The sequence below is a fragment of the Passer domesticus genome, chromosome 11, assembly GCF_036417665.1.
Source record: "Passer domesticus isolate bPasDom1 chromosome 11, bPasDom1.hap1, whole genome shotgun sequence".
Taxonomy (NCBI): domain Eukaryota; kingdom Metazoa; phylum Chordata; class Aves; order Passeriformes; family Passeridae; genus Passer; species Passer domesticus.
In genome coordinates, this window is record NC_087484.1 from 32857512 (window position 1) to 32880895 (window position 23384).

Genomic DNA, 23384 nt, shown 5'->3' on the forward strand with positions numbered 1-23384 from the left:
ATTCTCTTGAGGTGGAAGTAGAGGGCTGTTGGAAGCCCCTGAGACTGCCTTGTGTGGGACATGGTATGCAGTCCTGGTCTTGCAAGGAGACTGTGTTGCAATTAAAGGCTTGTTTGTCTGTCTGCTTGCCGTAGGTGGAAGGAGTTGGCTGCATTTGAGAGAAAGCGCCACTCCTCACTAGAGAGGGTGTCTGAAGTGGCAGCACCGACAGCGGAGGAATGGCAGCCTCAGAGGGATCTGCTGAAGGAAGCGGTTCCTCTGGCAGTGCCAAAGGTACGCTCACCTTGTTCCTAGGCAGCACTTGTGGGAGAAGGATTTGTCCTAGCAAGACTCCCCCGAATGCTGCTTCTGGCAGTAAGCCAAGACCGAGCCTGTGTTGTTGTTGTTGTTGTTCCTCTTGAAAAATGGTGCCCCCCCACTGCCAGGTTTTCCGCCGGCAGCGGCCAGCCCACAGGGGCCTGGAGAAGCTGCTGCAGGAGTTCTCCCGCCAAGGGCACACCCTGTCCCAGGTGTGCAGAGAGAAGGCGGTGCTGGCGCAAGAGAACGCTGCCCTGGAAGCCCGACTGGCAGCCACGGAGCGGGACCTGCGAGGCCTTTCAGAGCAGCTGGCAGAGGCCAGGTAAAGGCAGGGAGGAGACCCTGGGTGGGACATTACTGAAGGTCTGTAGTTACAAAGGTGGTGAGCATTATGCCAGGATTTACTGCCTGCTGTGTGCTCTCCAGATGTTTCTTGGGCAGAGAAGCAAAGAGATACAAGCAAAAAGGGAAGGATACTGTGATGTGAATATTACTTTTCTGCCAGCTCAAGCTCTCAAAGCTTTTTTTGGGTGCCTGCTTGGGACCCCTTGCACATTCCTGTGACTAGTGCAAAGCAAGCCAACTTGGCACTCAGTTGAGGACCAGGGACACTGTGCAGATGTTTGCTGAATCCAGAAGTTTCCCTCTGGTTTTGCTTTCTCCTTCAGTGCATCTGACCATCAATCTTTTCTTGCCAAGTTGTTTGACACGGGGTTTTTGGAATTCAAGGCTCTTAGATGTGAATGATGTGAGTAGGACGCTGATACTTCAGGTGAAGCTGGAGGGTCATGCTGAAAATCTTGAGAGCCTGCAGAGCTGACTCTTGTGAAGGATGGTGCAGAACCTAGAACTACTTACAAACAGCAGCAGCAGCAGAAGGGAAAGGTCTTGTGACTTCTTGACAGTGTCTGGGGATTCTTGCTGAGCACTGATTCTTAACCACTTGTCCAGTCACCTCTGTAACCTGTCAAGGATCTTTTTGGCTGATCCTTCTTCCTTTTTAAAGAGTGCCCAGATATTTGGGCACTGCTGGCTTAGTTAGCCAAAAATAAAGGTAGCAAGTGGTCTTGTTCATCCAATTCCAGTAATTTAATTGACCGGATATCTGTCCCTCCTCCTAGAGAGTTCTTGTGCAGATAGAAACCTACTTCTGGTTTCCTACTCATGCTGCTAGAAGCCAGAGGTTTTGCTATATGGTTTGGTGAATTCCTTTAGTCCCTTTTACTTAGAGAGTGCCTGGCCAACAAAGTACCTATACGTCCACTATGAATGGCATGAAGCATTGAGGAGTCAGCCAGGAGAGCCCTGTTCTGTCCTGCACCTGCGGAGTGACTTGGAAGTGCTGATGAGATCAGGGCTGTGAGCAGAGGCTGGGCTTTTGTCCCTTTGCAGATACTTGGTGGGCACACCCGTGTGTGATAGGTCAGGCAACAGCAATTTCAGCTTTGGTTGCTGAGACCAAACTGAGCTGGGCTAGGTCATGAGGAAAGGCTGCCCAGTCACCTGGAGGGGCCTGCTTTGCTATGTAAAGTGGCAAGATAGTCCTGCTGTATCTGAGTTTCCATGCAAGCCATTTTGTGTACTAAGGTGTAGGGATCTTAAAGCACATCTTACTGGAGAAGCTGCCCCTGTGTGCCAGGAGCAATTGCTCTTCATCTTCACGCCTTGTAGGTCAGAGAAGGAGAGCCTGCAAAGCAGCCTGCTGGAGGCTGAGCAGCACATATGGGAGCTGGAGATGGCCAGGAGCCCTGTGGAAGCCCAAGTGCACAGGGCCAGGCAGGCCAAGGAGGCGATACTGGGTGAGAGCCTGGTGCGCTTTGTTTCTGCTGGTGGCCCTGCCCCGTGCAGTGGCTGCGAAGGCAGCTCTGTGCCCAGGGCTTCTGAGCAGTGAAGCAGCTGAGGGCAGGTCCCTCCTTGCCTGAAACTGGAAGGGCTTAAGGCCAGCAGATTGCTCTGCTTGTGGAGTGTCTGACTGCTGCCGTGTGTCATGTTTGCAGAGGATGTGAGGGGCCTTCGTTGTGAGCTGCTGGCTGTAAGAGCTCTCAGCCAGCAGCAATGTGAAGACATGGCTGAACAGCTCCGCTGGGCACAAGAACAGTGCTGCAAGGCTCTGAGACTCTGGCAATCTGCCCAGGAAGAGGAAAAAAGGAACCTCATGCAAAAACTGGTAAGAAACAAGAGGCCCCTGAAGATTTCAGGCAGGTTTGGTGGGCTGGGTCAGCAGAAGAGCAGCCTGAGTATGTGACATGGCCACAAGCATCTGCTGTAGGCCAGACGTTGCTGGGCCAGGCAGCAGGGGCCTTCAAGGGCTCATACTTGAAGGCCTGTGAAGAGCCAGAGGACAATGCTGGGACAGTATATGCAGCCACAGGTTGAGGATGGGCATCAGCCAAGTTCCCCAGGAGGCTGGGTGGTCGCCACCCAAAGCATGGCAGCGAAGGGGCAGGATCTTCCCCACAGCCTTGTGCCATGCAGCAGGCAGCTGCTGACCTTGCTGCCAACTGCAGTCCCAGCAACTGGGTTCCTTGCTTTCTGTCCTCCCATGGTGGACAGATGTCTTTGGGCCTGAATCATACGCAAGAGGCCCCGTGCTGCTGGTATTTCAGCTGGTGGCCTGCCTTGTGACTGGATCATGGAGGCGCTGGCCTCATCCTCATCCTGCAGTCCATGTGCAGCTCTTCCTTGATCAAAGGGCAGGGGGAATGTGAGCACAGAGCCTCTGAGAACAGGCAGAAATGCTGAGGAGAGAGGGGCTAGAAAACAGGCAGCCATGAGAGCAGGGAAGGAAGGTGGCATCTCCTTCCTTCCACCTGCTGACACTCCCTCTACATTTTGGGTTAGAACAGCATTGCTGGAGGGCACAAAGTCATGACTCGTGCACTTTCCAGGTGGGGGGGTTGTTGGAGGGATGAAGCTTCCATTTCTCTCTATGGGGAGCATTGCTTGGACTTCATCAGGAATTGTCTGTTCCCCTGATCAGGAGAGACAACTGGAAGAGCAGCATGTGGAGGCACGGAAGCAGCTGGAGGAACGGGCAAACTTCCTGGCAGAGGTAGAGAGGGAGCAGGAGAAAAGGCTGCTTGAGATGAAGGGGGAAATTGGCATCATGCAAGCTGAAGAAGAAAAGCTACTAAGCAGAGGCAGTCAAGAGGCACAGAGTGTGGAAAGAGAGTTTGTGTGCTGTTTTGGACTCCTCTGGGCTCCCTATGGGCACTGCTTCCCTGGGCACTGTCTGTCTGGGTGGCATTGTCTCTTAGCTGGCCCCACAGAAATACGAGCATGAGAACAAAATGCTTTTGGAAAGCGAGAGCACATCAGTCTTGGTTGCCACACAAGTGGAGTGTGGGAAGTTTAAAGCCATCTTCTCTTCCTTTGTGGGCAGGTGCTGCAGGAAGAGCAGCGTCAGAAGGCTTGTGTCATCCACAAGGTGTACCAGCTGCAGAGAGAGCTGAAGCAAAGTGAGCAGCTGAGGCAGAAGCTGAATGAGCAGTGGCAGAATGAGCAGGTGAGCCTGAGTAGGCAGGCAGCAGAGGGAAGGGCAGTGATGGGGGCAGGAACTGGAGATCTGAGGAAAGGGGAGGCAAGGACTACTGCCCGCACTGGAAGCACAGAGCCTGGCAGGCTCCAGTGCTGAGCAGCAGGAAGAAGAGCTGGGATGGAAGGGTTAGAGCTGGGTAAAGAAGTAGAAAGAAGTGGCTGAATAGAAGTGCTTTTGAGACTGGAAAAGAGGAAACGTGAGTGTGATGGCAGGTGCCAGTAAGATTTCTCTTGATGGAATATCAAGGTCATGCTGCAGGCTGAGCTGCAGGAAGCTGAGAGAAAGATGAGGGCAATGGAGAAGAGGCACCAAGAGGAAATGGAAAGGATGCACAAGGTCCTGCTGCAGTACAGGCTGGCTGAAGAAAAGCAGGTGAGTGAAAGAGCAGGAGGCACTGCAGTCATGCAACAAGTGGTCTCTGCCCTTGTTGCCTTTCCCCTGCAGAGCAGCAGTGGATGGGGGCAATGTCTCTGACCGCCGTGCTCTGTGGGCTCCATAGCAGCTGGACAGAAGAACACTTCCTGGGCTGCTGAACCTCAGCTGCTGCCCTGGGCAGCAGGGCTAGTGCTTTGGCCTGTGGGCCAGCAATCCTGTGAATGTATTTCTGCTGGCCTCTTAGTGCTCCCTTTGTTTTTTGAGGGGTTTGTTCAGGTAAGCATGGTGACCCACACAGATTCTGAGCAAGTTGTCCCTGTCCATGGTGACTGCAGTCCTCAGAACGGGCTGAAGTGTAAAGTTGCTCTTTTCCTTTCACGCTCTCCTCTACGGCTGGCTGTGACAAGCTGTAGTCTCTGACTGCTTGTGTGGGTTTGACTTGAGGAGGAAGAGTTGACAGCTCAGCTTGCAGCCTAACACCAGTGCTGTTCCTAAGGGCTTGCCTTTGAAATGCTCTGTCTGGGGCATCTCTGCCAAGCACCTTTCTGACACAAACAAATTTCTTGTCCCAGGTGGATGCAGGATCTGCCATCGAAGCTGCTGGTGCAGCAGCATCCTGCCAAGAAGCCTCCTCTCCACAGCCTGAAAACCAGAGCATGAGCAGCTCGGCCCGCTCAAGCCAGGAGAGAGAGAAGCAGTTCCTGAAGCTGCTGAGTACGTGCTGGGGATTTCTTGTGTGACCGAGCAGTGTTTTATGGTGTGTGTGCCTCAGCATGGGCTGGAGCACATGTTCCTCCTGCCTTTGGTGTCAGACAGACATTGTGGATCTCTACAGAAGCCAGTGTTGTGCTTGGGGGCAGCCAGACAGCACTTTGAGGCATTCCTTTTGCCTTTGAGGGCAGCTGGGAGTGGGTGGGCTTTGCCTGAGCTTCCCTGTGCAGTGAAGACAAAAGCAGGGATTGTTTTGCAAGCAGCAGAAGGCTGCAACCCAGCCAATGACTCCGTGAAGGTGTGTGTGCTAGTCTGGCCAAACTGATGAGAACACTTGGCTTCCTGGATTCCCTTTAGACTCCTGACCTGTCATTGGAGACAAAATTTTGTCATTGGAGACAAAATACTTCCCAGAACTTGATTGTCTGTGGGGCTGGTTTAATGCTGGTGTTGTTTTTATAACTGTTAGTACTTCTACTGTTCCTTCTTCAGTTTGGGCTTGATAAGAATTCTACATTTTGGTTAGCCTGACCTTCTGGATGAGAACATCAGTTGATAGCACAAATAAGAGAGGAAGAGGTCTTTTCAATGTGCCCTAAAAGCTAAAATTCTTAGAACAATCCCGAGGTATCAGAGAAGAAGAGTTGTTTTCAAAGTGCCCCAAAAGATGAAAACCACCACACTTTTTTTGACAATCCCTGTTTGATATTTTAGTTGTATGCCTAGGAAGATGCATCAAAGAGACACATCCATGTGGCATTTCCAGATAGAACTGCCCTGCAGGCAATTCTCAGGAGGAAGCCTGCAGCCCCTCTGCTGCATGTTCCTCCAGTACCAGGCACTTTGTCACTGCTAATGCCCAGCTGATAAACACTCTTGGAATACTAAGCATTGGCCTCAATCCCTGCACAGATTCCTGCACTCGAGGAAAGCACACCAAGGCCTTGGTGACTCTGCAGTACAGCTGAGTTGCTTCTTACAACTAGTAAGGGCTGCCAGTGCAGTGCTGTCAGAGACTAACGGGTCAGGCACAGAGCAGAGCCCAGTTTACTCAGTGTCTGCCATCAGCTGTTGGGACAAAAGGTGGATTGATTGACTCCTCCGTGGGTCTGAAGAGAAAGACAACCATGTTCTGTCTTGAGTGGGGTCAACAGCTTGTAACAGAGCTGGGTGTGCCTCTGGCTTCTTGACAGTGGCTGTCAGTGGCCGTTCGTGGGCTTTGCCAAGCTTTTTGTCATACCTGCCCTGCCACTGACAGCTGCTGTGCCTGCAGGGGCTGGAGACTTCCTCAGCTGTGGGGTTGCAGCTGCCGCCCCGTTGCTGCAGCTTTGCCTGGGCTGGTGAGAGGATCAGCATCTCCTTTGTGCAGGTGTCTGTGTCACGGCAGCGCCTGAGGAGCGGCGCTGTCCTTGTGACCCGTCTGGGCTGTGCCCTTTGGGAAGATGGGGCACGTGGGTGCTGTTCAAGGGGCCAAGTCCAGTGCCCGTGGCTGCTGCAGCCCAGGCTGAAGACCAGCACTTGTAGTTCTTCACTAAATGAGGAACGGGCAAAGTGGTCTTCAGAACTTAGCCTGCTCCTAAATGAAAAGGGTTCTAATTCTTAGAGCCATTGTTCTTGGATGTAGCATGAGCTGCTGTTCTCTGAAAATGTCAAGGCATTCTTTAGGCAAACTGCTGAGAGGAAAGGGAACATCCCCTCCTCTCCTGGAATTCACTTTGCAATATTCTTTCTGGTCTGCAAAAAGCAGATGTTGATAAAAATTCATCCCAGATCCCAGGGTGCATTGAATCTTTGGAAGTATGTAATCTTGTGCTGAATCTCCCAAGAGAGTGTTTCTTCCCAAGAAAATGAAGGCTGCTGATTTTTCAGCCCTCCTTCCCATTTGTAGATGACAGCCGCTTGCCTTGGTGCCTGTTCTCTTCTGATTTCTGTCTGCTCTGATGGTTTTTCCATGGGCTTAGTTTCCTGTCAAGGCAACCCTGCAAAGGAGTGTGGGAGAATCAGACTCTGTGCAGAGCTGCCTGTCTTGCTGGGGCTGCTGTTGTTGTTGTTGTTGTTGATGTTATCGTTAGCCAAAAGACCACAAATTGCTCAGAGCCCCAGAGAGTGGAGCTGGGTTTCAGATCTCCTGCAAGCTCAATCTCTCTGTTTTGAACTTTGCTTCTTGCATTTTGTTTCTTTCAGGGTGTGTGGTGAGTGTGGAAGATCCAGAAAAGAAGTACACTGGATGGGAACATCTTGGCAGTGGGTGAGTGCAGCCACGGGCCACAGAACCACGGGCCAGGAATTTTGGTGGTGCAATAGCATGTGGGAAGTCAGGCAAGCTGCAAGCATCTTGAGAGCCTGGCTCCAGATTGTCCCTGTCTCACTACTGAGGCAGTACAAGGCATCATCAAAGATAACTGGATGCTGACAATGTCTTGGCTGCCTCAAGGAGCAGGACCTGGAAGCCCTCCTGTCCCTCCAAGATGGGGCACCAGTTTGCCTATTTTCCCAGGAGACATGGTTTTGTATGATTCAAAGTAATATGGCCACACTCATGAAGGAAGGAAAAGCTGAGAGAGCAGGTTTTGTGTGTTGTTTCCCACCAGACAGCTGTCAGATAACAGCTCTCAGTAGCATTCCTTAGTAGTATTTTTCTGGAAACAATATTCAGTGGTCAGGAAAATAAGAAAGGCTGTATGGCATTTCCTGAGTTTGGCAGGTAGGATGAAAAGAGAGCAGTGAGAAGGCCCAGCAGCACTGTGTGTTTCATTGCCTGGAAAGGCACGTCACAGGCACAGACACAAGAAGGAAAAGGCAAAGAAAACCCCCCAACATGCATAAGCTAGTGTGTCCATTGGAGATTTCTAGCAGCCCTTTTTCTTCCTGTGGGAGCCAGCTTTTCTCTTGGACACTCTGCATGGCAGAGGGCTGCTGGGCTGCTGTGCCTTGGCTGAAGAGTAGACAAAGCCCAGTGTTTTAGAGACACTGCAGGCAGCAGAGAGCTCCTGCCTGGGGTGCCTTTTGCTCCTCAGCACTGAACAACTTCTCTGTTCTTGCCACTGTTCTGATTCTAGGGGCTTTGGAGCTGTTTATAAGGCCTTCGACACTGCCACAGGACAAGCGGTGAGTGCCCATGCAGATCTTGCAGTTCTTGAGTGCTTTCCCCTGTGATGTGATCTGTGGCCAGAGCTTTGGCCTGCCTGTCTTTGCTGCAGAGGCTGTTCTGCAGAAGCAGTCTGTCTAGAGGCAGGCTGCAAAATGCATTTGGGACAGACTTTGTCCTTCCTACCTACCTGAATGAATGCAAGGATGGCCGTGGTGTCTTTCAGAGGACACGCTAGCTTGGACTTACTGGATAAATATGCATAGATTAGCTGATGGCAAGGGCCATCATTCCAGCCCAATTCCTCTTAAGCCCAGGATCAGACACAGATATTTTGTTTTCTATCACGTGATTCAGTTGGAAAATACAATGCAAGCCCTTCAGAAAGAGAGATCTTGTCTGGAGCACAGTTTTGCCTTTCAGTCCTAGGGAACCTAGTTCACATACACACACACCTACACACACACACACAGAGAGAGACACGTGCACAGATGAATGAGAAGAAGTTGATGAAGAGCCTTAAATAATACAACCTTGTGTTGATCCTGTGTTCCACTAGAGAGATGCTCTCTGTTCTGACCAGGCATGGTGGTGTCTTGGAGAGTCTTGCTGCTCTTTGGGGCTAGAAGTTCCAAGTCCTGAATTCTTCTTTTTGACTCTCAGGAAATACATTCCATCTTCCTTAATAGTAAGGAATTAAAGAAGGTAGTTCCTTATCCAGCTGCAGAGCTGTGCTCAGGAACTGCACTTGGAGGGAGGTCTCGGAGGCGTCCGAAAGCCCTGAGCCCTGTACTTAGAACCTGGGGCACATCCATAGTGTACCACAGAAAGGGGTATTCATTTTTAAACCCATTCAATAATTTCAAGTCTAAAGATTGTTCTTCAAAGTTGCAAAAGCCAAACTGAAGAAGTGAGGATGTGCTGGGATTGTAACTTTACCTTGAGTCGCTTTGCAGTTCTTTTTTGACAGCATTTTCCCCATCATGTTTGTATGTGTTTACTCTGGCACACAATTGAATTGGCAGCCATCTCTTCACAGGAGAAAAATTACTTTTGGCTTCCAAAGCGTGTGTAAATGATAATAGTAGTGCTAAACAAAGTCTGTTTGAGAAGCCTGCGAGTGCAGAGGGTGGTGTTAGCGCTTTGTGGTTGATGGTTTAGAGTCCCTTTTTTCCGAGGTGACAAGGCATCCAGGCCCATGAGTGCCAGAGAAAGAGGCTCTGGTCATGTCTGTCCCTAAGAGCTTTTGATGTCATTGTAGGTGGCTGTAAAGGAACTTTATCTCCAGCACCAGGGCTGTGAGGGAATATTAAAAGAAATCCTGCTCATGAGAGAAAATAAGAACGCCAATATTGTCAGCTACTTAGAAAGGTAAGTAGTTCTGGTGATTTTCTGGGAACGTTCATTTCCATACTTGCAAGGCAAAGATTTAAAAGCTCTTTAGCCTCTGGCAGAAAATGGATCTTTCAATGAACATCAATCCACTCCTGCACCAGGCATGGGAGGAGTTTGCATTCTGTCCCCATGAATGCTTCCTGACATAAACAGCTTGAAGATTGATCTCAGAAACGTGGCTCTCTTACTAAGCCAGCAGCCTGTATGTTCACTTGCTGCATGTGGTTTTGCTGGTTTGGGGCGTGATTTTTTCTAAGTGTTGGAGGAGAAAACATGCCAGAGATTATGTACCTTGTGCTGTTCCCACTATTTTCCATAGCCTTGCATGCCAAAAGACTAGGCTAGGAGACACATAATTTGCCAGGTCTGAAATTGTTTTCCTGTTTGTGACTGTCCTTTCTGCAAGGTTTTCCAAAGGGTGTTGGCAGTGCTGCACACCCACTTGCCTTTAGTAAAAGCTGTGAAAACTGTGTCTCCTTGCTCCTGAAAGGAATGCGGCAATTTGTGTCTGAAGATGATGAAGCAGCTGCTGGGATGTGTCCACTTCCAGATTTATCTTTTTCCTCACTAAACCTCCTTTTTCCCCTGCTTGCCACCTAAGCCGTCTCCTTTTCCATGGATGTGCCTTCCTCCTTTAGGTGGCACAGATGGCAGGCACTGGCTAGCCTAGGTGGAGTGTGTCTTCATTTGATTCCGTCTTCATTTACCAGTGACCTGGAAACAAAACTCAGCTGTAGTCTTTTCTTCCCCACAGCAATTTAGCTGTGCACATTCAGCTCCATGCTCTTGCTTTCCTCTTGCAGCTACCTTGTGGATGAGGCTGTCCTGCTGGTGTTGGAATATATGGATGGAGGCTCCTTAGCTGATGTGGTCACCGTGAGAAGGATGGCTGTAGGACACATAGCAACAGTGTGTCGGGAGGTAAGGGGTCCTGCTTGTGCTTGCGAAGGCTTGGACAAGGCTAGTCCTTTGAAAGCACTGCAAAGTGAGTGATTCCATGTTCAGAGCTTTCTTTCTGTGTTGCTCTTCTGCTTCAGAGAAGAAAGAGCATCTGGACTGAACTGCCTGCCAGTGTCCCTGCCCTTCCTGTACTCTGTTCTTCACTCTTATCCACCATCATTGAACTCTCTGTCTCTTTTTCCTTTTTATTTTCTGTTCTGCACTTTGCCTCCCCAAGCCTTTGCCCAGAGCCTTTCTGCACTGCCTTCTTTGCCTGTAAGTGCAAAGGTGCTGCTGTGAGAGTTTTAAACCAGAGGCCAAGCCAAAGAGAGACTCATCTGCCACAGGTCTCCACTCCAAAGGATGGCATGGCACCCAGCATGGTGCTTGCTGCTGAAAACTGACAAAGGAGCTACTTCCAAGTCTGCTGTCGAGGCAGCCGTAGAACCCTTGTCCTCCAGTCTCCCGCCCGACAGTGATCTCCTTGGTATCCAAGGCAGGGACGTTTTCCTCTTTTGGCAAACCATTGTTTGTCGTCCGGACGGGGAGAGCGCATCCGCTGCAGCAGCGCTCATTCTGACTGGCTTTGCAGGGGACAGTCTCGAGCAACGACTGACTGATGTTTCCCCCTCCAAAGCGAATATGCCTTCCCTTGGAAAGATCCTGCTCTCCTAGTGCTGCAGCAGCAAGCTCTTCCTCCTGCCAGCACTCACTGCTCCTTGGAGATCTGTGAATCTTCAGGAGCAGCCTCCTTTTGCATGTGATGAAATCAGATCAGGCTAACTTTTGGCCTCCTGTTTCTTTTTCCCCTGGCAGTGCCTGCAAGGCCTGGCTTTCCTTCATGCCAAGCAGGTGATCCACAGAGACATCAAAAGTGACAACATCCTTCTGGGCCGGGACGGCTCCGTCAAGCTGGGTGGGTATTCCTGCTCAGGCGCAGCGCTGCGGGGAGGCGGTGTGGGGCTGCTTTGGAGAGGCTGCCGGGTGCCAGCAGTGGCTGCTGAGAGTGCAGGGAGCGCTGTGCAAGCCCAGGCCGCAGCTGGAAGGTGCTGAGTGGTCTAGAGAGCAACCAGGTATCCAGAGTAACTTTGGTTTGTGGGTGTTCCTTCCAAAGGGAGAGAGTTACAGTGTAAACGTTCAGGGCAATGAGGAAAAGCCAAGGTTTTGTAGGAGTCATAGGCGGGTTGTCACCTGCACAATTGCCCATGTCCTTGGCTGCAGCCCTGAGGAAGGAGAGCCCAGCTGCTTTTCCAGATTGATTCAGCACTGCATTCTGGGACTGAGAGTGAGGAACCCTTTTCCTTGGTTTCCTACTTGAAGCAGTGTTTGTTTTCCTCCTCAGCTGATTTTGGCCTCTGTGCTGTGCTCAGCCCTGAGCACAGGAAACGGAGGTCGATGGTCGGGACCACTTACTGGATGGCACCCGAGGTCGTGAGAAGAGAGCCTTACGGCCCCAAAGTGGACACCTGGTCCCTTGGCATTGTGGGAATAGAAATGGCCACAGGAGAGGCTCCTTATATGCAGGAGACCAGTGACAAGGTAAGGTGCAAATGTGCTCAGATAGCCGTGTCCTTCTGCTCCGAGTCCATTAGAGAAAATCCCATTCCCACAGCTTGAAGTGCTTCCAGCAAGGGCCACTTCAAAAAAGGTCTCTGGGGCTCACATCAGCTGTCAAGGCAAGACCTGGTGCAGCTTGGAATAGCTGGGGCTGCACTGGAACCTTTTTTCCTTTGGGAGAGAAGGCTCATCTCTAAGTATCTGGTAGGCAAGAAATTGCCACTGCAGACTGGAGCTTCAAAGATGGGGTCTAGGTGAGCCCTGAAGGATATGGAAGAATCACATAGAGTCTCATGTTTCCTTTTGCTTCAGGCCAGCTACCTGATAGGCAAGCAAGGGGTTCCAAATCTGCACCAGCTCAGGCTACCCCCTGGCTTGTGTGAATTTCTGGGCTGCTGCCTGCAGATGGATGTGGACAGGCGAGGCTCTGCCAAGGAACTTCTGCAGGTACAAGGCAAAGCGGCTGCAGGCCAAACAGCTGTTCCCTGCCAGGGTTTGCTCCTCGGCCAAACTCCAGGGAATCAGATGGGCCCCCCACAGAGTAATCTCTGCTTTGGGTGCTTTTCAAATGAAAGCCAAGTAGGCTCTTGATTGCTGAGGTTAGAAGGGCCCAGTGAAGGTCATCTAGCCCAGAACTCCAGCCACTGGCAAGGACATCTTCAAGTAGATCAGGTTGCTCAGAGTCCCATCCAACCGGAGCTTGAATGTTGCTGGGCTTGGGGCCCCTCCCAGCTCTCTGGGCAGCCTGTGCCAGTGTTGCAGCACTCTCCTCACAAACAGTTTCTTCCTCAGAGCCAATCTGAATTGAGTGTCTTTTAGCTTAAAGCCATTCCCCCTTGTCCTCTTGCAATTGGCCCTGCTAAAAGATATGTCCCCAGCTTTCTTAGGAGCCCCTACAACTATTGAAAAGTCTCCTTGGGGCTTGCTCTTCTCCAGGCTAAACAAGCACAAGTCTCTCAGCCCTTCCTCAGAGGAGAGCTCGCACCTTCTGGTCATTTCTGTGTCCCTCTTTTGCTCTCAGGTGCTGTATTCAGGTTTGCCTGGTAGCAAAGGAACTGAAGTATTGCAATGCTGGGGATGGGGCTTGAGGAACACAATGAAAGCAGTCCCTGCCAAGCGGTTTTAGATTGGTCTGTGGGAATGGGGGAGCTGGGGTGGAGCTCACTGTGAGCATCCGAGAGCACCCAGCTTGTCCCGCCTGGCCCACCCTTGGAGGTTTCTGCCAGCCAAACAGGCACAGCTGTGCAGGATTTGTGCCAGCCCCATGTGCTGCCTTGCCCCATCAAGTAGATGAGAATGGCTGTGGCTTTGCTGCCAGGTTTGGTGGCAGACAAGGAGCTGGTGACCAGGCCACTTCCTTGGCTGTGCCTGCTGTGAAGGAAGATGCCAGCCAGCACAGGAGGGAGTGGGGTGTGCTGAGGCAGACACTGCTCTTCCTGCAAGCCAGAGCTGAGCACATCTGCACCCTGCTGCTTGTGTCCTTGCTCCTGGCTTGCTGCTGAAAACCTGCATGTCCAGCTTTCCTGAGATCAACACGTGGGATCAACATTTTTCAGAGCTCTTGGGAGTCTCTTGAGGAGTGCCTTTTGCCATATATCTCTCTTGGACACTCAAAGAGCCCATGTCTGTAGAAAAAAGGAGCTTAAATAAGTCTGCTGACTTTCCTGAAAGGAATAAATCCTTAGGACAGCAAGCAGCAATCCCACAGTTATAGGAGGACAAAAATCCCAGCAAGTGACAACACCATGAGGAATGGACTAGTGCAGTTCTGGGCTGTGTTTGCCTGTGACAGCAGCATGCTGGACATGAAGGCAGATGTGCTGCTGGTGCCCTCAGCCCCATGTCTGTGTATTTCTGGGTGCTGGAGGAATCCAGCTCGACCCTGTTAGGAAATCAGTTTGGAAAAGAATGGTTCCTTTTTCCTTTGTCTCTTTTAATTTGGTTTGTTTTGTTTCTTTTTCCCTTTGGGCAGCATCCATTTCTGCAATCAGCAGAGCCTCTCTTAAGCCTCTTCTGACAGCCTGATTGCTGCCATCCCTGCAGCAAGGGAATGCAGGAAGCAAAGGAAATGAGAAGGACCACGTCAGCACTGGAGAACAGAGCCTCTGAGAGCACGTAGGAATCCAGAGAAGAGAGGGGCTAGGAAAGAGGGAGCCATCAGAGCAGGAAAGGAAGGTGCCATCTCCTTTTCTCCCACCTGCTGAATTTCTGCTTAGGACAGCATTTCTGGAGGGCACAGAGTCACTACTGATGTGCATTTTTCTGGTGGGGGGTGGTGTGAGGCAAGAAGCTTCCACTGATTATTTGGGGAGCTTGTCTGGGACTACATTGAAAGTGTCTTCCTCCCCTCACCAGGAGCTGGAAGGGCAGCGTTTGGAGGCACAGTAGCTGCTGGCACCATGGGCAAACTTCCTGGCAGAGGTAGAGAAGGAGCAGGAGAAAAGGCTGCTTGAGATGAAGCAGGAAGTTGCCACCATGCAAGTGACCAAGAAGAGGTACGAAGCTGAGGCAGTCAAAAGGCAAAGGGTGTGAAAAGAGAGCTTGTGTGTTGTTTTGGACTGCTCTGCACTCCTTATGGGCACTGTTTCTCTGGGCTCTGTCAGTCTGGGTGGCTTTGTCTCCCTGCTGGCCCTTGGTAAACAGTGCTGGAGAGACCTTTGTGCCATGAGGGAAAGGAGCGGTCAGGTGAGAGACTACCAGAATGCAGGTTTGAGGAAGGCAGGAATGGCACTGCAGGCCCAAAGATAATGGGAAAGGCAGAGCTGTGTCTCAGAAGGAGGGAGGTCCCCCAGAATGCTCCCTGCAGAGCCAGGCTGGAGCTGTGGGAGCAGGCTGGCTGTCAGGCTGCTGAGGAGGTGCCTGAAGCTGCTGAGTACGTCCTGAGTGTTCTCTGTCTGATGGACCAGTGCATGGTGTGTGTGCCTCAGCATGGCCTGGAGCACATGTTCCTCCTGCCTTTGGTGTCAGACAGACATTGTGGATCCCTATAGAAGCCACTGTTGTGCTCAGGGGCAGCCACGCAGCACTTTGGGGCATTCCTTTTGCCTTTGAGGGCAGCTGGGAGTGGGTGGGCTTTGCCTGAGCTTCCCTGTGCAGTGAAGACAAAAGCAGGGATTGTTTTGCAAGCAGCAGAAGGCTGCAACCCAGCCAATGCCTCCGTGAAGGTGTGTGTGCTAGTCTGGCCAAACTGATGAGAACACTTGGCTTCCTAGATTCCCTTTAGACTCTGACTTGTCACCAGCCATTGAAGACAAAATACTTCCAAGAAATTGATTGGCTGTGTGGCTGGTTTAATGCTGGTGTTGTTTTTATGACTGTTAGTACTTCTACTGTTCCTTCTACAGTTTGGGTTTGATAAGAACTCTACATTTTGGTTAGCCTGACCTCCTGGAGGAGCATATCAGTTGACAGCACAAATAAGAGAGGAAGAGTTGTTTTCAAAGTGCCCCAAAAGAAGAAAACGACCACACTTTTTTTTTTTTTTTTTTAAATCCCTGTTGGATATTTTAGTTGTAGATGCATCAAAGAGACACATCCATATGGCATTTCCAGATAGAACTGCCCTGCAGGCAATTCTCAGGAGGAAGCCTGCAGCCCCTCTGCTGCATGTTCCTCCAGTACCAGGCACTTTGTCACTGCTAATGCCCAGTTGGTAAACACTCTTGGAATACTAAGCATTGGCCTTAATCCCTGCACAGATTCCTGCACTCGAGGAAAGCACACCAAGGCCTTGGTGACTCTGCAGTACAGCTGAGTTGCTTCAAATAGTAGGAGCTGCAGAGAGGCAGAGAGGACTTTTATAAGGTCACTTCCAGTGAGGTTTATTTGAGCGCCCCAAAGGGGAACCAGAGACAAATATGAGCCATGTCCTCTGCACAAGGTTTAAGCGGGGGTGGGTACAGGGTCCGTAGCAAGGGGCAGGGCAAAGGGAATTGGCTCTCAGGGAAGAAGGGGCCATCCACCTCTTCCTGACCCCCTCTCTTTACATATTGTGACTAAACCACTAAATGTGTTTTTTTCAATGGAAGTCTTGCTGGATATGAATGGAGATACTTGGTTGTTTCCAACTGGTGAAACATTAATATGGCTTAAAACTCATGCGGCAAGGGAATAATTCAGCTCTGTGCAAAAAGACATTGTTCAGCTCTAATTGCGTGCTCACACCCAATTCAGGAACAATCATATTTCTCTAGTGTGCATGCAGCAACCATAATGAAGATTTGTTTTCTGAAATGTCTGCCCATAGGTAGCCAAGTGGAATCCAAAGGAGAATTCCTTCAGTCTGAAGGAACATCTATTTCAAACCCTTCAGACTGATTGGCCTGGCTACACTGACACAGACAGACAGAATTTGAAGTTAATATTCAGTCGTTCAGAGAACGGGAAAAAAAAAGCCCTGGAAATGAAGCCTAGATTCTTAGAATATGCTGAGGTAGCAGGGACCTGCCAGGATCCTGGTCCTGCACAGACACCACGAGAATCACACCCTGTGCCCAAAGAGTTGTCCAAACGCTTTTTGAGCTCTTTCTGCAGTGACCACTGGCTTGGGGAGCCTGTTGCAATGCTCGAGCACCCTCTGGGCCATGAATGTTTTCATGATATCCTGATTAAGCTCCCTCAATTCAGCTTCATGCTGTTTCCTTGAGTCCTGACACTCAAGGTCTGTTTTCCTTGCATGGAAAGAACTATGACAGTTGATATTCAGGCTTTTTAACATGAACTATTGGATCATCCATACAGAAAATCAGCTCCATCTCAGAACCCCACCAACACCAGTCAAGTGACATCTCTGGGACCTTCTGAGAGAGACGCTCCAGCAAGACCTGCTCAGGTATTTTGTGCATTTTTAACCTTCTGGACTGTATGGTAAATTTTAGCAGACTTGCTGGTGGTGTAAAAGCTGTGATGTCAATGTGCAGGACCTTCCCTTTTCGGGAAGTTTTGATGGAGCTCCTGAATGGGAATGTCTTTCTCTCAAAGCATTTTAGCTCCAGACTTGAAGTAGGACTTGCTAAGTGCTAGGATGAGAAAGGAGGGATGAGATAGAGCCTGTATTTACCTGCAGTTTACTTGCTAGTTTGAATGCTCTTTTTAGTTAAGAAAGATGTGTTTTCAACCTTGGCCAGTTCAGAAATGCTGCCTTTTCAGAATGGGAGCAAAAGCTGACCCTGCTCCTAGGTTGATGAACAAATTATGTTGTCATTGTTGCAGAAACGGCCTCTGGCTTCTGAATTTATCAGTCCTGTGATGAGGAAGAAGAGGACAATTGGTCACTGGCCCAGTCATGTCCAGGCAGCAGCTGGTGGCCACTTTTCTTCCTTCTTTCTGCCTTCCACATCCCTTTGCTTTTTGGACATGCTTCCAAGTTTTGGCTCCATTTCCCCCTGCACTCATGTGGTGCAAAAATGAGAGAAATTTCAGAGTTCCATCATCCCAGCACCTGCCAGAGTGCAGAGGAGATCCCCAATTCAAACAGGAAGAAAAATGAATTGGGAAGACTGAAGCAGTTGCATCCCTTGGATTTCGATGAAGGTATTAATGTGCTGGTTTCCCTGACTCCTGTTTTCATAACTGTGGTGTAAAGATTTGGTTATTAAGGTGCAATTAAGGTGCAAGCGCACCTCTTTCCACAGTCAAGAGTAAAAATGTTATTGAACAGGAAATGCAAAGTAGGGAGATAGAAAGAAATAAGAGAAGAGAGGCAGGGTGAGGGGAAGAGAGAGACATTCAGTAGGAAGATATCATCCCCACATGGGCCCTCTGTCATCCAGCTGGTCCTTCCTCACCCTTGGTCTTCTCGGTGGTGGGGGTTCCCAAGTCTCTCTGGGGGTACCACCTTTATACTGACCAAGATTGGGGGATCCACAGGGTGGTCACAGCTGTCCCCACGTCTTGGGCTAGAAGCCATGGAAGCAGTGATTCTCCTTACCCACACTCTCTACAGTGGAGTTTCTGTCTGGTGTCCTAATTCCAAACCTTCATCTCTGCTAGGCCAAGGCTTAGTGCTTTTCTTCCTGCCATCTGTGCTTCTCTCATATTCCTCTTCTGGTGGTTCATTATATGGAAACATCCTTCTTTGACAGTGTTTGGAAATAGTTAATTGTGCTCTTGCACCTTGTGACAAGGGAGCTTTGAAAGCTGGCTCTGGATACACAAAGGCACTGCTCTACATCACTGCTCTACCATTACCCCTGCTGTATGGTCATGAAAAATCAAGAATTTTTTTTTTTTTCCTGCCATTAGATTAGATTGTATCTCTTGCTTTAAAAGACAACAACAGCAAAGCCCAGAACCTGTGCTGCTGGAACCTTGTCTAAAATGACATTAAGTTTTAGAAATTCTCCCTCTAAGTAGTGCAAAAACCAGTTGAGGACAAAGAAATGTGAAATTGCTTGCTGTTGGGAGAAGCTGATTAAAATGAAGAACCAGGCATTATAAAACCACAGGGAATGGGTTATTTCTTTCCATTTGATTTCTAGTAAACTGACCGTTGACTGAGACACCGCTTTTTCCATCAGCAGATTTCCAAGACTGCATGCTGAATGCACAAACCTGTCACACATTGATTTCAGACTAGTTTACTGAAACAGTCAAATCTCTGTGATTGCATGGTTTTTCACTGAACTCAGCCTTTTCATGGAAACTCCAAAGGCTCAAAACCTGGGGTGTGGTTTCCTGGAGATCTGGATTTGAATGGGGCTGTGAGTTCCTCTCCATCCCAGCTGCAGAATTTCCTTCTTCAAAAGCTGTGGAAGTAGTACAGACTGAAAACAGTGTTGAAAAGCTAAACATAAAGGCATAAAGAACACTTGATTTCTGATGACAGGGACACAGGCAGTAGGGCAGAGTTCAGTTGCTTTGTTAAATCTGTGGCTTGTCTCTTTTGGAGGTTGACCTTGCAGATTCCAAGTTGGGTTTGGCGTGGAGGCAGGTTTAGAGTGTGCAGATGCCTCTTGCAAGTGCTGGTGTGCTTGTAGAGACAGGTGCTTTGAGATGGTCTTCCCACATTTCTTCTGGACATGCACACGGCACCTGCAAACCTTGGGAGCCTTTGGAAGGATTTCTGCTTGAATCCATAAACACATGAGCAGCTTTTATCAGGAGGCAGTAACAAAATTCTGCCCAGATGGTGAAGGAAAAATCTGTTCTGTGTTTCAAATTGGGGCTCAGGCTGAAGCTTTTGTGTGGACTGAGCCATGAGAGCAACTGCACTTTTGGAAATTAAATGCTCACAGCAAAGGCAAGTTGTATTGAACATGCTCTGACTATTGGTATTTCTGTCCAGCTTTATTACTATATTTACACTTCTTTTTATACTTCTGCTATACCATGTAATAGTTTGAACACTGAAATCAACAAAAGCAAATGGAATATCACATGACAGCTCTTTCCTCAAAAATTAAAGCTCAGGTGGCCTAAAGATTGGCAAGAATGGCTGAGTTTGAACAAGATTACTTTGTGTAAATAAGGGCAATGGAAGCTCACAAGGAACATAAAGGATCCTGTGGGTCTTTGATGCTTGGCACAAAACCTCAAGTGGAAAGCAGAGATTACCAAGATCCTGAGTGTTCCTTCCTGTTTCTGCTGACTTTTCCTTATGGCAGCTCTTTTTATTATCATCGTAGCTCTTCAACATTTCTTTGGAAAGAGGGCTTTGAGGTTATGTGTGCAATGCTTCCCAAATGCCTTTGGAAAGAGCCAAAGGGCAATTCACAAGTGCAGAGCTGTTTCCAACCCCATCCTGCCATGTTAATCTGTTTTGGCTGCAGGTCATTGGAGCCTTAGTGCCAGTAAGCCAAATAGAATGGAACTGGCTTTCCTGCTGACAAGAGTGCAGGCACTCCTCCAAACTTTGGGCCCTGGAACTGGCAGGGAATTGGGGATAAAACATGGTGTGAGAAGAACTCAGCTTCCTTCTTCATTTCTTGTTAGAACCTCAATGTTGGTCTCTCTCAAGCTGTTGTCTTTTGTGAAGCTGCATCTGTTGCTGCAATAATTGAATGGCTCTGCAGATGACACCTCATGCTTTATATATGACAAATTATATAGCTGGGGCTAACACTGTGGGAATGCACAACCTGTAGGATAAAGTGGCCATTCCCTCTTTCTAAACCCCAGGACAGGCTACTGTGGAGAGGGTTGTGTGTGCCCCATTAATAAATGTTACTGCTTCTTCTAAATAATTTATTGTGAAAAGAAAGCACTGAAGGACTTTTCTCAAGAATGTCCAATGGGGATCCTTTGGCCTTTTAACGATCTCCTGACGAAGAGTGTCAAAATTCTGCTTTTCTGCAGGAACAAGAAAAGATCCTTCCATTGCCTCCACATGCTCTGCAACAAGCAACCAAGCAGACTACTTGAGGTGAGCCAAATAGCAATTCACTCTTGCCACTCTCAGTGGGGTGCAGTGTCCATCTCTTTGCTGTGCTGAAAGGATGAGTTTGAGCAGGTTTTGTTGGGCCTCCAAGGCTCAGAGCAGAGATGAACACCGAGGTGGGTTAGGCCCAGACGGGCCCTCCCTTCCTGCAGTGCAGCTGCACAGGCTCAGCTGCAGCAGTGCTGCTGCATCCCCTCATGGCATTTGCAGGAGAGGAGGGAGAAGTGTGTGTGTGGTATAAAGCCCTGGAAACTGCTCGCAGCTTGTGTCAGGGCAGTGGTGTTGGCAGGGGCAGCCAGGCCTCCTGCAGCTCTGGGGCTCTGGGGCATCTGCGGCCTTTGGAGCAGGCGCGGCAGGGCCCCGGCTCACATTGCTCCGGGACCGCCCAAAATGGGGAAAGGCATCTGTGGTTTTCTTTTCAAAATTATCCTGCTAGTCAGGTGTATCAGGCCTGGCATGCATCCTTGGCACAAGTTGTTGTCTGTCCTACTACTGAATTTCAACTTGTTAGCAATTTACTGCTTGTCAAAATTAATCTCAGGGTGGTTTGAAGGAATTGATTCCAACGTGGAGGGAGTTTTTATCATCCAATAAGAACCAGACCTTAAGGCCCAGAGGAGCAGAAGCATTGGTGTGAGAGTGTTGGCAAGTGACATCTATTATTCTCATTGCCACTTCATCTTGGATTTGTATCATGAGCTTGATAAACCTCACACCTGCTGATTTGAGGGAGAAGGAAATGAAGAAGGTTTGACTCCCATCAGTGGCTTTGAGCATTAATGAGTTTTTCCCTCCTTAGGAGCTGATGTGCTTTGAGTATTCTTCTTGTAGTTTCTGACTTGTCTAGAGTTTGCTTTTGTGGCTTTGTTTCCTTTTGTGTATTAGAAATGCCTCAGTTCCCAGGTCAGTGATGTAACTTGCTCTCCACTAGAAGAATCAAATATTATCATTGACTCTGCTTTACCATTAGCAGAAAAGAATGTAGCTCAAAAATTCACTCATCTCCATAAATACATTCCTTTACAAAAATATTTTGCAGATGAATTTTTGCAGTCATATGTAACTCAATTAAGTTTTTCCTACAGAGGAAGAGATTATAATTTAGTTATGTCTTCTCTTCCTGAAGCTGCTGTGTTTGTTTTTCCTTTGACATTTGAAATGAGGGCACATAATTTCTAAATGTGCTCCACCTGCTCATGAAGGAAACCTCTACAATGTCAGCGATTTTGAACTAGAAATGGGCCACATAGAAATGTGGCAGATTCCCAGAGTTACCTGACTACATTCTCTTGATGCACATGAGCTTGAAAGCAAAAACTGTCAGGCCCAGAGCCACTGACTCAAAGCTTGGTTGTCTGTGTTTGAGATTTCACTGTGCTTGGTGTCAAATTATATGTGTGTTTTATGGATTAGAAACACACTCAAATGTTCTCTTAGAGTTCACTCAGAGAAAAATGGTCTCATTTTTTCCTTTAGAAAATACAGAGCAATTGTCTCCTTGGAGCAACGCCAGCACTACAAGGACGACTTCAATGCAGAATATGAGGAATATTGGAATTTATATTTTAAGATTGACAAGATCATCAAGAAATTCAGACAATTTCAGGAGCAATGGAAGTCTCTGACTCCAGGCTCCAAAGCTTATCAGGTAAAGAAGGATAAAACCACGAAGACTGTGCTTCATCACAGCAGTGTTTTGGATTCCCTGGAGCTGCTCAGTGAGACAGAGGGAAACTGTGGAACTGGCAAATATGCTCAGACACTGCTTGGGCTGAGTCTGATTTTTGCAAGACCCTGCCCAAAAGCCCCTGTTTGAGCTGTCTATGAAGAAACAGTTGTCTATGAGAGATGTCCCAAGCAGAGTCTTAGAGCATGGACTCCTTCTGTTGCCTATTGAGAGGCTTAATTACAGATCTTGGGTGATGCTGGGAGATGGAGATTTATTTTGCAGAGCTCCCAGAAGAGTGGTGGCTCACAGAGAAGAAAATCTCTATAGAGTCAGACTGAATGTACTTTTAGTGTTTTACCAAAGCGTGCATTTTATGGTGCCAGTGAAACATTCTTCATGATTTGTTATTTTTGTTTCTTTGTTTTTCCTGCAGATGCTGCATTATCGAATCCTAGCAGATTATCAGCAGTTACAACAGGTACGTGTGACACCAGACCTGCAGGGCCATGGCAACTGCTAAGTTTGCCTCAAGGCATTTTTAAAGCAAAGGACATCAGATTCTAAGCTCTGCAGAAGTGTTTGCGTGCCCTGATTTTCTTTTGCTTTCTCCTTCACAGGGTAGCCCCAGCTACTCTGAAATGAAGAGTGGGTGCCAGTACCTCCACAAGAAGCTGGCCCATATTCAGAGCCGCATTTCTGAATTTGACCAGCAGTGAGTGGAGTACTGGCACCAGACATCAGCTTCAGCATGGAAGATCTCTGAAATCAGGATTTTTCATTTCAACTAGAAGATTAGATTTTTTAGGATTCTTTAAATTAGTACAGAAGAGTAGGTTATCTTAGCACTGAGCAGTAGGTGATTTCTTATAAATGTAGGATTAGTTCAAAGAAGTTTAGTAAGTTTAAGTCAAAGTTGAAAGATGATAGTATTGAAATTTAACAATAAAGAAATCTCACTATTGGTAATTCCTTCTCTCCTTGTTGATTGTATCATTTGCATTGGGTTTCTTCTGGTCACTTGTTTTCTTCAAGTCCTAAGTTTGTCCACTGAAATAAATTGATCAGTAGAGGGTGGAAGCCCACTACCTCTACTATGAAGTTGAGCTCATTTTAAGAAAAGATGGTAGTGGATGGAAATTCTTTATGATAAGTGTAGGGGTGGTTTTTGACCTTTCTTGTTAAATTCAAACTCTTTGCCAAAGTTGTCAAAGGCTTAGAAGTTGGACAAACCTGTCCCCAAATGACCTTGTTTTGGAGGGTTGCAGAGGAGTGCACATGGGCTGCTCTAAGCTGTCAGCTGAAGCAGCTCTCAGGACTGCTTGGAGATCATGGCCTCCCCTTGTCAGTGAGCCAGGAAAGATCCAGATCTCTGTAAGAGTTTTCTAAAACACTTGGAGTAATGTTGGAGGCAAGGTACTTCAATGGATTTTAAATGGAA

The 23384-nt window shown here is 48.5% G+C and overlaps 1 protein-coding gene and 1 long non-coding RNA gene across 5 annotated transcripts; both read left to right on the forward strand.

Annotated features, from left to right (window-relative positions):
- Positions 1–1976: 1976 nt before the first annotated feature.
- Positions 1977–20262, forward strand: LOC135278334 (serine/threonine-protein kinase PAK 3-like). 3 transcript variants are annotated; one of them, XM_064384891.1, is made up of 18 exons: positions 1977–2096; positions 2295–2464; positions 3278–3349; positions 3680–3802; positions 4082–4207; positions 4783–4924; positions 7106–7169; positions 7981–8029; positions 9271–9380; positions 10208–10325; positions 11160–11259; positions 11686–11882; positions 12213–12347; positions 13873–14075; positions 14256–14395; positions 16641–16731; positions 17112–17432; positions 20196–20262. In XM_064384891.1, exons 1-14 carry the CDS (start codon positions 2033–2035, stop codon positions 13915–13917), a joined length of 1515 nt encoding a protein of 504 aa, XP_064240961.1. In that variant the 5' UTR covers positions 1977–2032; the 3' UTR covers positions 13918–14075; positions 14256–14395; positions 16641–16731; positions 17112–17432; positions 20196–20262. The 3 variants fall into 3 exon arrangements, with proteins under 3 accessions (XP_064240961.1, XP_064240962.1, XP_064240963.1); XM_064384892.1 differs by lacking the exon at positions 17112–17432; XM_064384893.1 differs by lacking the exon at positions 12213–12347.
- Positions 20263–20619: 357 nt separating this feature from the next.
- LOC135278336 (uncharacterized) lies at positions 20620–22912 on the forward strand. 2 transcript variants are annotated; one of them, XR_010345852.1, is made up of 4 exons: positions 20620–21025; positions 21754–21925; positions 22380–22424; positions 22564–22912. It is a non-coding gene; the product is annotated as an uncharacterized LOC135278336 (long non-coding RNA). The 2 variants fall into 2 exon arrangements; XR_010345851.1 differs by lacking the exon at positions 20620–21025 and having other exon boundaries at positions 21033–21925.
- Positions 22913–23384: the final 472 nt, after the last annotated feature.